General features: G+C 42.3%; 1 protein-coding gene across 2 annotated transcripts in view; it reads left to right on the forward strand.

Annotated features, from left to right (window-relative positions):
- The window catches only part of LOC117452067 (uncharacterized protein KIAA1671), a 29278-nt gene that overhangs the window by 5123 nt on the left and 10133 nt on the right, over nt 1-14022 (forward strand). For both annotated transcript variants that reach the window (XM_034090515.1, XM_034090514.1), the window contains 3 exons: nt 56-146; nt 1499-4129; nt 5485-5610. In XM_034090515.1, the coding sequence (XP_033946406.1) occupies nt 56-146; nt 1499-4129; nt 5485-5610 (2848 nt within the window). The remainder of the gene's footprint in view (nt 1-55; nt 147-1498; nt 4130-5484; nt 5611-14022) is intronic.

Raw genomic sequence — 14022 nt, forward strand, 5'->3', positions numbered from 1 at the left:
CTCGAGTTCCATTGTCATGCATGGCTTTTTGTCTCGTGTGATGTATGCTCATCAGGTTCTCATCCGAGAAGTCGCCAGACATTGGCAGTGTTTCCCCAAGTGAGGCGACAGAGCACCATGAGATCAGCAGAGATCCTCAGAGGAGGGTAAGAAAAGGGACTAAGCTTCGTAGAAACTCGTTTCTGTCGGGGTCGGTCTGTGTTTAACGGGCAAATGTGAATGAGAAACAATCTCCCATTTAAGTGCTGCCCACATTCTCTCCTGAAAACATGTCATCTCTTTGCCAAAATAAATCCAACAACCAAGGCCAATAGAAAGTAGATTGAACAAGATGGAAGTTTCCATAATAAGCAATATGGTGTGCCATTTACTATCGGCATGTTTTGGTAATACATGGGGAAATGGCTTTTTACGTTTGAATATCAGATCATTCTGGCTGTGTTAACGCATATAACCTAAGTTTTGGCAGTGGTGTTTGTTTTGTTCAACCTCATCTCCTATAACCTGTCTTTGATAAACTTTATGGTAAAAATACAGCCACTCACACCCTTAAGCAGAAGAATGTCCCCATGTAAACCGTTAAAATAAAGACTTGCAATCATGCATTCATTGAATCTAGAGTTTGGCTTCAAAATTACATTTTATTTACCATTTTAAATGTATTTTGTTCTGAATTTTCCTTCAGATATTGCTGCTCTTTGTGTTTGATGCAAAGAATGACAATCAATGTTGTTTCTCATTTTTAACATATCCCAGATGGTAAAATAATATTCCCTATAAGATTTGGTGTACAATAAATAATTCAAATGTTGAGTTGTAACACATGCATTTAAAGGGTTAAAAGTTAATTAAAGTTTGTTAAAAGTAGATTGAAGTTGGTTAGAATATTCAAAATGGTTAAAATGTAGAGAAATATATGTAATTGTATGAACATTTATAGACAGAGACTTTCTTAGTAACTTATATAATCGAGACACACAGGTTAATACAAGTGTTTACATTTGCTGTTGACCCCTTGTCTCTCTGTGTTGAAAAGACAAAATCCCAAGAGGGAATGGGACATTGCAGAAAAATAATTGTCTTGATTCAAAGCTGTGTAACCTGAGACAGCCGGCACATGAATCATCCCCCGTGGCTGCCTGTTATGAAACACACAGAGAGGAGATCAGTGGGAAAAGGTCAACACGGAGATGCTTTCATTGCCACCTCTGCACCACACCCACTGTTATGAGGCCAACAGAGAACACGGGGGTATCGCTTGGACCCTGACAGTTGTTATCTTAATAAGTAACTCATTTAAGGACTCGGTTTTCTCCTATAATGTCATGTCATTAATTAGTTTTTAATGATTATTTCTGTCAGGTGTTTCCATATTTGTCCAACAGTGTTTACATTTGGAAGAAGTTTGAAAGGGAAAAGCATGATTCTTAAATGCAAACAAGTGACCAATTTGCTAATATACTTTATTAATTGACATGATATCTCTGACTTTCCTTAGATTGAAGAGTCAGCAATCACCCCCAGTGACCAGAAGACGTTTGTGGACCTAAAGGACTCAGAGGAGCAGCTTAGAAAGCCCCCCATGCCTGGTCCCGGCAGTGACGTGCAGACAGTCAGAGCATCCTTGTTTGAAAATGTTCTGGAGAGGCACAGTGTGTTCATGGTGGAGGAAGACAAGGCGGATGATTCGCTCAGCAGCCCGTCGTTTCATAGAGGAAATGCTGAAGATGAAGGAACTCTGGTGAATGCCACTTACAGGGAGCCGTTGTCCCCATCAAGTCCTATGAGGGTGTTGCACGCCTTTGACACGGTGCAGGCAGTGGAAGAGAGCAGGGTGGTGAGTGAGAACATCCCATCAGCTCTTTGGGAGAATAAGGCCATGACGCTTCGCTCCAGGCGCTCAGAGGGGAACAGGCCCGGGCCAGAGAGCACAGCACAAGGGGAACCAGCTGTGGCTGAGATGCAGGAACAACAGCCTCGATATCTGAGGATCGGAGCTTTGAATAAATGGAGCGCTACAGGTCTCGAACAAGAGGCGAGTACAGAGATTGGGATGCCAAACACATCACATGTGGCTTTGGATCAGGACAGACAGGAAGAGGCAGAACAGGAGGAAGTGGCTGCAGCTCCTAAACGTATGAAAACAGAAGAACAGCCAAAGCCCAGGGCAACCTACTTTGCTCTGACGGGACAATTACAGGAGCCAGCTTCTCCTGTAGACGTACATCTAGGTGACATGACTGTGCCGTTTGATGATTTCTCTGTGCGGTCTTCACCAGGCAGCTCTCAAGGAAAGGTTAATCAGATGAGAAGGAATCCTTCATTAGATGCAGCTATGGTAAACTCTCAAGATCAAGGTGACGACTTGAAGACGAGGAGCCACATGTCGCACAGGGAGATCAGAACGGCGTACGATGGAGGGATGGCGGATGACATTATGGAAGTTGAAAACAAAAGAGAATTAAAAAAGGAGACGGAAAGACACATGGCAAAAATGAAAGCACTTGAGAGGGAAAGACAGAGACGTCTGGAAATGGAGAAAGAAGCCCATTTAGAATTTGCACGATTGAAGGAGAGAGAAATGCAAAGAGAATTTGAAAGGCAAAGACAGAAAGCCTATGAGAAGGAGATTCGGGACTTTGAGGAGAAACAACGTCAACTGGAAAGGCAACACCAGTTGGAGCTTCAACAGAAACAAAAGCTGCAAGAAGTAGAGAGCGCAAGACTAGGAGAACTGGAACAAGAAAGACAACGGAAACATGAGAAGGAAAAACGGCGTGAATTAGAGAGGCAGAGAGAGCTGGACAAGGAGAGACAGCTCCTGGAAATCCAAAGGGAGAAAGAAATAATGGAGGAGCTGGGGAGAATCAAGGAGCAGGAGACACTGCAGCTCTTAGAGTTTGAAAAACTGAAGCAAAGAGAAAGGGAGAGGCAGCTGGTGTTGGAGATGGAGAAGCAGAGCCTTAGAGAGAAGATGGATAGAGAAAAGACAGAGAAACTGAAACAGATGGCTTTAGAACAGGAGATGTTAAGAATGAAGGAGCTTGAGAGAGAAAGGGAACGACAATGGGAGATGGAAAGGGAGCGTCAGAAAGAGATGGAGAGGGAGAAGCAGAGAGAGGTGGAGAGGCAGAGACAAAGAGATTTAGAAAGGGAGAGACAAAGACAACTCGATTTTGAGAGGCAGGAATTAGAAAACCAAAGGCTGAGACAACGGGAAGTGGAGAAGGAAAGGCTGAGGAAGCAGGAGATGGAGAGAAGACAGCTCGTGGAGTTGGAGAAGCAAAAGCAGGCAGAGAGGGTTAGACAACAGATTATAGAGATGGAGAAACGCAGACTGAGGGAGAGGATGGAGGGGACGGAGAGGGACGAGGCAGAGAAAATGAGACAGATAGCCAAACAGCAAGATGCAGAGAGGCAGCGACTGAAAGAGAGACAGAAGAAAGAGGAACAGGAGAGAGGGAGGTTGGAGTCTTCACATCTCAGACCTAAAGTGTTGGATCTGGACTCTGTGCGGAGGAATGACTCCTTTTCTAAGGCATCTCCACAGCGCAGTGACCTCGCAACGCGATGGAAGGAGCCATCCCCGAGAGCAGAAGAGTCTTACAGATCTGCCATCCTTGACATAGACTCTTTCACGTCCCCAGCTCTAGTTTCCCCCAGGAAAGACTTGTTTCCTGTCTCTGGTATTCAGGGTGTAGACGCTGCATTTGGAGCTAGGTCGCAGCCCACACCCAATGTAGACGTTATCTGGAGGGGGCCACCACAGACTTCAGGAGGTATAACGAGTCCAATATGGACGACGTCTCCTCAGGACCCGTGGGAGCTGCGGCCTGTTGAGACGTCTGCGGACAAACCTGAACCCAGAAAACACGTCGGCAAGGAGGAGCGGCTCCTGGCCCCACAGAGGATCAGGTCTGCGGGGCAGGAGGAGCTGCTTCACCTGGCCTCTCTCTCCCGGACACCGTCCAGGAGTGGAGGCTCTCCAGGTGTGGGCCCTCCAGGTGTGTGCCCTCCAGGCGGGAGCCCCAGCAGCGCTCCTGCAGAGCAGATCTGGCTGCCCAGACAGCCCCAGCCTCCAAGCGGACAGGTGGACGTCTGCGTCCACAGGAGATCACAAGGATCGCAGGTGAGATAGCAATGAAATACTATCAGAGGCAAGGATTACTCATTTCTTATGGAAAATAGTTTACATTTTGATATAACGGAAGTTAAACTATTTTGGGCGATATTGTTTTTTGCCCACTGTTTAAAAAACCTGGCACTAAATCTAAAGTACAAGTTACTTAGCATTTCTTTTTTAGTGTGTTAAATCAGCAGCAGCCTTTTAAAGTAGGGTAAGCCTATACACATATATATAAAAATATAAATAAAGGGAGACCTGTGCTTGAAGCAGAACAGAATTCTTTTATCCACCCATATTTGCTCTCTCATTGATGTTTCCTGAGCGAAAGGAAGGATCGGCTTTTCAACACTGTCATTGATGACATCACTATCGGGCATCCCTATAACACAAATAGCCACCAATGCTAATCAGATAGAAATCTAAAGGAAACCGTGGTCTTTCCCTAAAGGTTTATTAGGATTATGTTAAAATGCCTGATTCAATACAGTGATGACTTATAGGATTCAAGGCTTTTATTGTCATATGTACATAGCTACAGTGTAGGGCTGCACGATATTGGAAAAAACTGACATTGCGATTTTTTTCCCCCCCCCCAAACCATCCTTTCCTGAAATGTAATGCTATACAATTGGTATTTTTTTAACTATATTTAACCGGATGAAGGATTTTAGTCACGGACGTCTGGATCTTAAGTTATCAGAGCAACAAGCTGAGCTAGCTCGGTTAGCAGCGCCCAACTGCCCTGGAGAAACACATGAAACTACTTTATTCAGTGTTTTTACCTTTAATCACCGGGTCCGTTTGCTTTGGAGATTTGATTTTGATTGGTGGTTTGCTGTTCATGCAGAGCCTGCATGTCACTCACTCAAGTACCCCTGACATGAGAGCCGTGCAAGTTTTCCTTTTTGTAGCAAGCAGCAAAATAATTGTAACATGACGTGTTTGAGTTAATTTGCCTACTTAATATCGCAAGTCCTAAAAAAAATATCCACGCAATGTGAATATTGCGCATGAGCATATCGAGACTATCGTCACGACACGATATATCGTGCAGCCCTACTACAGTGTAGTTATGACAATGAAATGCTTAGGTCACAGGCTCCTCCAACAGTGCAACACAATACAACAGATAATAGTGATGTTTATTGAGTGTGTAGCCTACATTTGTGTACTAAATCAACTTTTAAGAAGTCATTAATAGAAAAGGAAATAGTTTCTACCCACTTGTGAAGTGACCATGGTTCCCAACAAAGCCACCTGCCTCAATACACTGCAGCACCCAGCATGGTTATGAATAGCCTTCAGGTAACATGTGTATGGAGATATGAAGTTGACTGCGGTTCCTGTTTATGTGCTAGGAGTTGAACAGGATGCGGTCTCGCAGTGTTTCTCGGCGATCAGCTCCTTCAATCAGCGCTGTGGAGGGAAGTCTTTCCAGGATGAGGAGTCGCAGTGCACACCGAGAGCTGGAGGACAAAGACTGGGTGAGTCCTGCGCCTCAAACAGCTCAACTCGCTGAGAGGAGAGACCGCTGTCTGAGTCTCTGCTTCAGAGCGATGGTTGGATGTGAGCTCTTTATTATAATCACTGTTTTCACACGGCTCTGTGGAGACAGCGAGGTGTGTGTGTGTGTGTACTTGAGTTTGTACTGGATAATTGTCTTAAGTGTCAGTAGGTTGCTTTAGAAGTGTACTTTTCATTTTGTTAGTTCTCCAAAGGAACAATACTTTGGCGACAAGTCGATGCCAGCATTTCGAAAAATATGGCGGTAATCGTTATTTCCTATAGAATTTCGGGTACCATAGTGAGCCTTAACAGCATTTGGGATTGAGAGTAACTGTTTCCCATAGTGCCATGGACGATATAGAAAACGTGTTGACTCCCAGTTAATGCTCTGTAAATACCTTATTCTTATAAGCTAGAGAGTTAGTTAACAGTAGACCTTACCAGCTGGTGGAGCAAGGTTCTATAGAGCTGCAGGATGGCTCTACTCTGTAAAAAGAAAATTGGGTGAAGGTAAATAATAACGTTATCAGAATGTGTTCAAGTATAGTCTTGTTAAATTCAGCGTTTCCAGGAACTTAAATAAATACTGTTTTCAAATCAAAATAAAAGAGATATCAGGGAGGGAAATAAATAACCTGTTTAACTTCCTAACAAAACATAGTGTAAACGGTTAGAAAGGAGTATATACTGTATTTTGAGGAATGTCCTTAAAAGTGCTAAACTTGAACTTTTATTAAAATGTAATTATTTTAACTTGAATTCAAACAGAGCAACAGTATTCATGTTGTATTCTATTTGATCTTTTTACACAACATAATATGTTTGGTTGTAAAACCTTTGTAAATTGATAGGATGAGATAAACTTGTTTTTTTCAAAAATCTTTTGATTTGTTTTGTTGCAACTTCAACACATTGAATGTAGTACAAAACAATTTGTCTGTTTAAGGAAGGAAAGAAAGATTAGATAATATTGTAATGGTCCTGTAAAGGGGAAATGTTAGTGTTACAGCAGCAAAGGGACAGTGCAAACATGAAGTACGAAAGTAAAATAAATAAGTTTAATGGTAAAAAAATTAACTGAATTTTGATTTTAAATCATTGCACATTATCACCAACATCATTATTAGTAACTGATTAAAACATTCTATTAAATATTTGTCATGCTACTTATTATTTTCCAGAACCATTGTATTGAAGGTAGGAGAAAGTGGACGAATGCAGGTAGATGCGTGACAGCCGAGTGCTGCTGTGTCTCCATGGCTTATAGTTGTGACTAATGTTGATGGCAGCACACCTCCACCCATCCCAGGCCTGTAATTCAGGATTGGATTAGCCAAATGGTTAATGAGTACCTGTCCTCAGTGCTCGCTTATCAGAGGCTTGTCATCAGGCTCAGGGAAAGCTGTGAAGTGAAATGGCTTGTAATGATCAAGGGCCACGCAGATAAGCAGACATGTCACATATGTGTCACAGTAACAGTAGTCCTTTGAGCTGATTTTCCTCATATCCGTTTTTTCTAACTTTTGACTTTGTAGTTTACATCTGTTTCTTATATTTTTAAATCATGGAAAATGTGTCTTCATATTTGCACCAACAACCTTTACCTACACCAATATATCATCTGTTCAATCATGAATAGAGTCTATAAATATCTAGGGTTGGGCTCGGCTGGCTCTTTGTCATTGAGACTATAATTGTAGGCCCAGGTGGAGGGCATACAATATGAAACCAGAAGTATAGTTGATTGTGTCTCATAATTGCACACTGCGTGACAAAGACCTCAGATTCAGTAACTGTGAGTTTAAGTTCACTACCACCATCTAGTGGCTGTTTTTCAGCTTCACCTGGTGTCAGTGCGAGTTGTTCCTCATTCCTGTCTGCTGTTCTTGTGTTCTTTGTTTATCTGCTAAGGAGGCAAAACAATATGTACTGTACATATTCACAGACTTTGGTGGTAGAATGGTTATGGCACACGCCACATAACTCCACGTCCCGGTTTGTTTCTACCCATGGGACTTTAGTTGTGATTTAGATGTGTTACGTGAGACTCAGTTCCTGTTTCCAGTCTGCCACTATACACTTCATCAAGTAAAGACAAAGAATGCGAAAAAAAAAAAATCTGTAGGACACCTCCTGGATTGCCTTGAGGGATTTCTTCAAATTTGGGACCAGAGTCCATTTTCGACTAAAATATGCACTGATTATCATTAATCATTATCATTATTTACCCAAACCAGATAGACCAGGTAGAACCAAAAAACTTGACTTAAACCATTAACCCTCTGAAAATGAGAATTGAAGATTCATTTCATGTTGATCGACTAGCTATAGTCATTGTTTCATCTTAGAGTGGCAATACTTCTAGGATAGTAGCAGGTAATTAAAATGTTTTATTTAGTTTTTTAGATATAAGTTTCTGCTAAATCGTAAAATAATCTTTATTTGGCATCGGGTTTAATTTAGAAATCTATCAGCGTCGACAGATATACAATATTGTAAATTCCCCTACGTTGAGTTTACTGGTGATCTCACACGGATGAGGTCATATTTATGAGGTGACCTCATAGTTTTAGTGTGAGGGTCTGAGGCTGTGGAGAGGGGCAGAGCAGCGATGGGCACCGGGCTGAGAGCTGTGCTGTACGTGTGGTCCTGCTGCCTGCCTCCACACGGCTTCTGGGTGAGTGACTTCTCTCATTTCAGATGTTTCTCTGTAAGATTATTTTATATAATATAGGAAGATATCATATGGACTATTTGCTGCATCCGATTTCAGCTTCTTTGTGTTTTTGCCGGTTGGGTTTCTGCGCACAGATTGGTGATGTCATCCGAAAGGGGGAAGTGATGAGCAGCCATGACTCACTTCCCAGTCAGTGACGCTCAGTATTAGGAGGGGGAATAGTATAGAGATGGGAGCAGTAGTAAGATAGGTCTGCAAAATAACTTGTCTTTGTCACTGTAATGGTACAAAAGTAAAAAAACAAGCCTGATTCTGTAAAAATACAGTAATTATCAAATGCTAAAATTAGAGATATACTGAATTTCGCTATCTTTAATTATAATGCTTTATTTATGCAGGGGTTAGTAGGATAATATCGTTCATAACAATTTGGCCAGAAATAATCATGACGTGATATTTCGATGTGGCCTTGGTATGTTCTAACATTTGGATGATTAAAAAAACGATAGAATTTGAGCAAAATGTTTCAAGTAGTGATTGTTTTCATTATCGATTAAAAGTTTTATATTAAAGCATTTTATATTTTGTACCACCTGCTACAATAAAGTAATATGGCTGCATCCGATACTTCCTGAACTTTATTAGGAGTATTTTAGCTTTTTTCAGGCTGTGTCACTTTGTCTTTTGTAGTACCCAGAAAGAAGAAGCCATTTTCCGACAGAGCAGCACACGAGAGAGGTCAGTTTGTGAGCCGCTGGAAACTGAGAACCTCGCAGCAGATTGCCTTTAGCACAGCACTTCAAAGCAAAGTTAATCAGATTACCTGTAGGGGGCATGCATGGACAGGGATTCAGCTCTGTGGAGCTCCTCATGAGTCCCAGCCTTCTCTGAGTGTAACTCTGAAGTGCGTCTGACTCTGGAGTCGCCTGCTGTGGCTTTATTCAGGCTAGGGAGGGTTTTCTAGTCTGTAGTGCTATTTGCATGCGTCTGACTTTAACAAACACTTGACTGTTGTGATTCTTGCTTATGTCTACACTGTGCGGACAAACTGGTTGATGAGCCTGCGACACTGGTAGAGCCACACCTGTCTTTTCACTCTTCCCTCTTGCATCTCCAATCTTTCTATTTATAGATGACTCTTAACTTGATCTTGCACTTGTGCTCATTCCTATCTGAATGTGTCATCCCCATTTTCTCCCTGGCTTTCTCTTTCTGTTTTGAAAGGAGTTGTAATAACATTGCAATTGCATTTTGCACACATGCAATATGTGTTTTCTGTCTCATCCCTCTGCATTTGTTTCCACTGCCTCTCTGTTTCCTGACTGGGACACTTCCCTGCGTTGCTCTGCAACTGAAATCAGGCTGGAGCAATAGAGCACCGCAGAACATATATCACCCTCCCCTCTCCCTCCCGCTCTGAATCAGGGACCTCCCATTCTCCCTCCCTCACTCTGTTCCACACTCTCTCTCTTCACTCAGTTTCTCCTTGACGTTGAGTCCTATAGCGCTGGTTACAGAGAGCAGCACAGTGCTGACGCATTTTCTCCTACCTGCCCATACCTGCAGAAAAAGGCGAGGAGAGAAACATTTTCTCTGTCCTTCTCTTTTCCCCTCTGGATTTAACTTCCCCCCCCCACAGTGCTCTCTGCTGTTTCCTCTTTTTGGCACTGCGTTGGTTGCCCTCTGGTTTTTCTTATGGAATACGAATGACTACAGCAGCTTTCCCTTTGCCACCGGCTGTCCTGCACCATTTCTTCCCAAAGCTTTTTGCCAGAGGATAGCACAGTATCGGACACCTTGAAAATGTAACCTTGTTGGATGGATGGCTTTTTCAACTTTTAACCCTTGCCTTGTTTTTGAGAAAGTGCATTATCGTTGGCTCTGGGACAGCTGTCAGGTCAGCTGTAATTGAAACTGGGATCAGGACAGAGAAGCTCACACCTGGACAATCTCATACTCAGTATTGCTGGCACAGTGGACTTGCATGACAGAAATAGATAACTGAATTGTAATGCCAAACCAAAAGGTTTAGTTGAGGATGTGTTTCTTTGATTATACTACTTGACTTAGTACTTGGAATACCTGAAGCCAGGAAAACATGGATGTGAAACCTGTTGGTAGATAGCTCAGCATTTGTCTCTCATAGAGTAGTGTCCTGCATTACTAATAGTTAGTGCTGGCCTTAGATAACCTTTACGTGACCACTCGGTGGTGTGCCACATCATAGCTAACATATCTTGTGTGCATTTAAAATAGACGTATGAAAGCTTCACAATTCAGTTCAGACCGACAGGCTGGAGCCCCGACAGTGATGAGTTGAAATAGAGTCCTGACGGCTCCAGTGGGACTGCACTGCAGAAAGACCATTTAGAAGTGAAACTAAGGAGAGGCTCGGGACTCTAACAATCTGTGACTGACTGCCATTTATTGCTGCAGTGCTGTAAGCAGCATACGCCAACATCATCACAACATTGGGCTCGCTGAGTTGAATTGTTCTCTGTGTCACCTTCCTCACTGCTGCAGTATTGACCCAGCAACACTGAATACCTACGACACCGTCCAGGACTTTTACCTCAACAGCATAACTGGACTCTAATGATTTCCTGCTGCTGTGATAACAAGAGTCACAGCTCAGTTCAGACTTTTTGACACAGCTAGATTTGACAGTACTGGGTTGTGATGGAGTATATGGGGGACAAGCTTTCAGTGGCCCAGACTCAGATGTCAGGATGGGTGGGAAATGTTCGTCGCTCTCTGCACGGGGCACTCGGCTTTCTGTCCAACCCGATGGAGAGGGGCGGCCGTGGAGAGGACGGGACCGGGGACTTTAAGAGGACCAACTCCCTGCGCTCACTGGCGTCCCGCAGCAGGGAGTCCATACGCAGGTTCTCTCTGCGCAGCCAGCAACGTCTGTCCTTACGCAGACGCACCGCACCCAACACCCCCACTTCTGTAAGACACACATTTCAAGTTGAAACACACAAGGGAAGCTCCAGTAGCGCATTTCACCTCCGATGCCCATCACAAATAATCATGTTTGTGGTCAGTATCAGTAGTATCCGTATGATGTGAGTTCAAGTTAATTTAGATCTTAATATCCCGACAGCAATTAAAGCTAGGGTGGGGAATGTGTTTTAGAAAATATTGGTTATTTGTTGAAATACTGTTTACATCAGCTGAATTGGATAGCTTTAATAGTTATTTGATAGTTGTGAGTACTAACAATAGCAACATTTGTTGATTACAATCGGAATTATATTTTTTGGGGAGTGGCTGTAGAGGGAGGCCTGCAAAGTTTTGTTGCCAACTTTGGAGCTAGTGCTGCTAGCTACTTGCATTGGGAAAAAACGTGTAGCATCGTGTTGTGTTTCCCGGTTGGATAATGTTTAAAATCTAGCTTACTCTTGCTAGCTTCTTCAATGTCACCTACCCAATCAATAACTTTTTTAAATAACAAACAAAAGGCAAAATTATAGGAACTACAAAATGCAATTTCCTTTTAGTTTGGTGCACATTGACACAATGCGCTTTGGCTTTGCATCTTAATGTTTTGTATGGTGAATGATTTGCCTTTTATTTTCTGTTAACTTTTCTATGGTTTATTACTGCATGTTATCAGGTTGGTTGATCCAAATGGCCGATATTCGTTTGAGAAAGTTTGGTGGTCTCTTTAAAGGACAATAAGAGAGTAGATCAGATGAAGCTGACATTCCATTTCAGATGTACTGTTCAGGCTTCAGTGTGGTATGTTACTTTAAGTGACCCGTAGTCAGTCATCTATATGTATGAACTGCATCCCTTTGACTTCTTCTGAAGTTAAATAAAGAACAAGTGGAATTCAAGTCATTTTGCAGCAATGTCCATGCAGTTCTGTAATGCGACTGTGTGAACAGCTGCCTGTTCGTCAACTATTTGGTCTCAAGCCAAACATGTAAAGAACGTATGCATCTGCCTCGCTACTCCCATCCATCTCTTTCTAGGCTTTCAGCACTTCTCCATCTTATGTTGTCCTTGGCACAATGTAAATCTTTTTTTGTCTGTCGCCCTTTGTTTAGCAAAGCTGTTGTTACGCTCTGTTTGCCAAGCAACACTGTCGTTAAACTGGTTCTTCAGGTCATTATGTTGCCTGACATGAGTGGTAAAATTAGGACTAGAGGACTGTCAGGACAAGTCATTAGAAATGATAGCATATGTATTGCCAAAACTCTTAAAGTAGACACAAATCTGATTGCTAGGCTTCCTATCCCTTATCCCTGCCCTGATCTCAATCCTGGTCCACGCTCTATATAAAGGACAGATTTAGAAATCCATGTAGGGATACGGATACATTGCAGTGAAGTGGTGCCTATCTTTAGGTCACGCCTGTTTGCTGTGCAACACCCTTAATGAGTCCACAACTCCTGTAGATAAGAAGTGTTTTCATGACGTCTGTGTTGCTGTCAGTTGTGTAGGCATGTCTTTAGTAAGACATCCTCAACTATGGTTCTGGTCTCTGGGGGTAACATGCCTCCCCACTGGGCCGATGTTAAGTGGATGAATGACAGTAAGAGGTCAGTAATGACTGACTGGTAATGGCCAGTAGCCAGTAAATCAAAGTGAGTTGGCAGGAGATCCGGATATTAGTTCTACCAGCTTGTCCCTTAGCAGAAAAGTGTTAAAACAGCATTGCATATCCAAAGATGGATATGTTTCTATGGAAAAGGTTTATTTTGTCTGAACTATGATGTGGGTTAATGCATCATGACACTGGATACTGTCTCCCTATATATACATTATAGAGGATTTGTCACAGCCTTGAGATTTAACAATTGAACTCTTCTGCTATGTCTTTAGTTGTTAACAGATTATCTATTGAGTATACCTGACAATTCATTAGCATATCTACATTTTCTCAGCATACTTAGTCGAACTTGAACTCACTTAGCCATGCCAATCTGTATATATTATGTTGAGTTAGTAGTTTAGCTATATTTAGGTATGTTCATGATTATGAAGTATTTAAAGGCGTTATTTGATTGCTGTTTGAATACTAAAAAATCCAGCAACATTCACAGATGCCGATGGAGAACAATAGATTCTGTGGCTGATATGCTGTGTTTGGCATTAGATCACTTTGAAAAGCTTTGGCTGGTATAGCAGATCATATCAATCCTAAGGTGTGTATGACAGTTCAAAGTTATTCATTGTGTTATGATTAGTTGTGATGAATTGCCTGTGCCATGCAGTAAAAGCAATACCAGAAATCCAGGCAATATGGTTGTTCAATTTCAAATGTTGAACGTTTTTATTATATTGGGAGTTGATTGTTACCAAATCTAACTTTTAATTGGTGCTTAATGATATTGTCTTCGTATGGCTTTATAAGTATATAAAGATGGATATTAACCTGGTGGCAAACGATGACTAATACCTTTCAGAAGATATTTACAGTGGCCGTAATACATTTGGGATTAGTATGTTTAAAGATTATTGTCAAGCTAAACCAATCAGAGCTGTAGGTTCAATTTGGAGGGATCCAGTGACAGGACAAAAGCTCTACTTCAAATGTCGTGTGTGTGTGTGTGTGTGTGTGTGTGTGTGTGTGTGTGTGTGTGTGTGTGTGTGTGTGTGTGTGTGTGTGTGTGTGTGTGTGTGTGTGTGTGTGTGTGTGTGTGTGTGTGTGTGTGTGTGTGTGTGTGTGTGTGTGTGTGTGTGTGTGTGTGTGTGTGTGTGT

The sequence above is a fragment of the Pseudochaenichthys georgianus genome, chromosome 9 (genome assembly GCF_902827115.2).
Source record: "Pseudochaenichthys georgianus chromosome 9, fPseGeo1.2, whole genome shotgun sequence".
In the NCBI taxonomy this organism is placed as follows: domain Eukaryota; kingdom Metazoa; phylum Chordata; class Actinopteri; order Perciformes; family Channichthyidae; genus Pseudochaenichthys; species Pseudochaenichthys georgianus.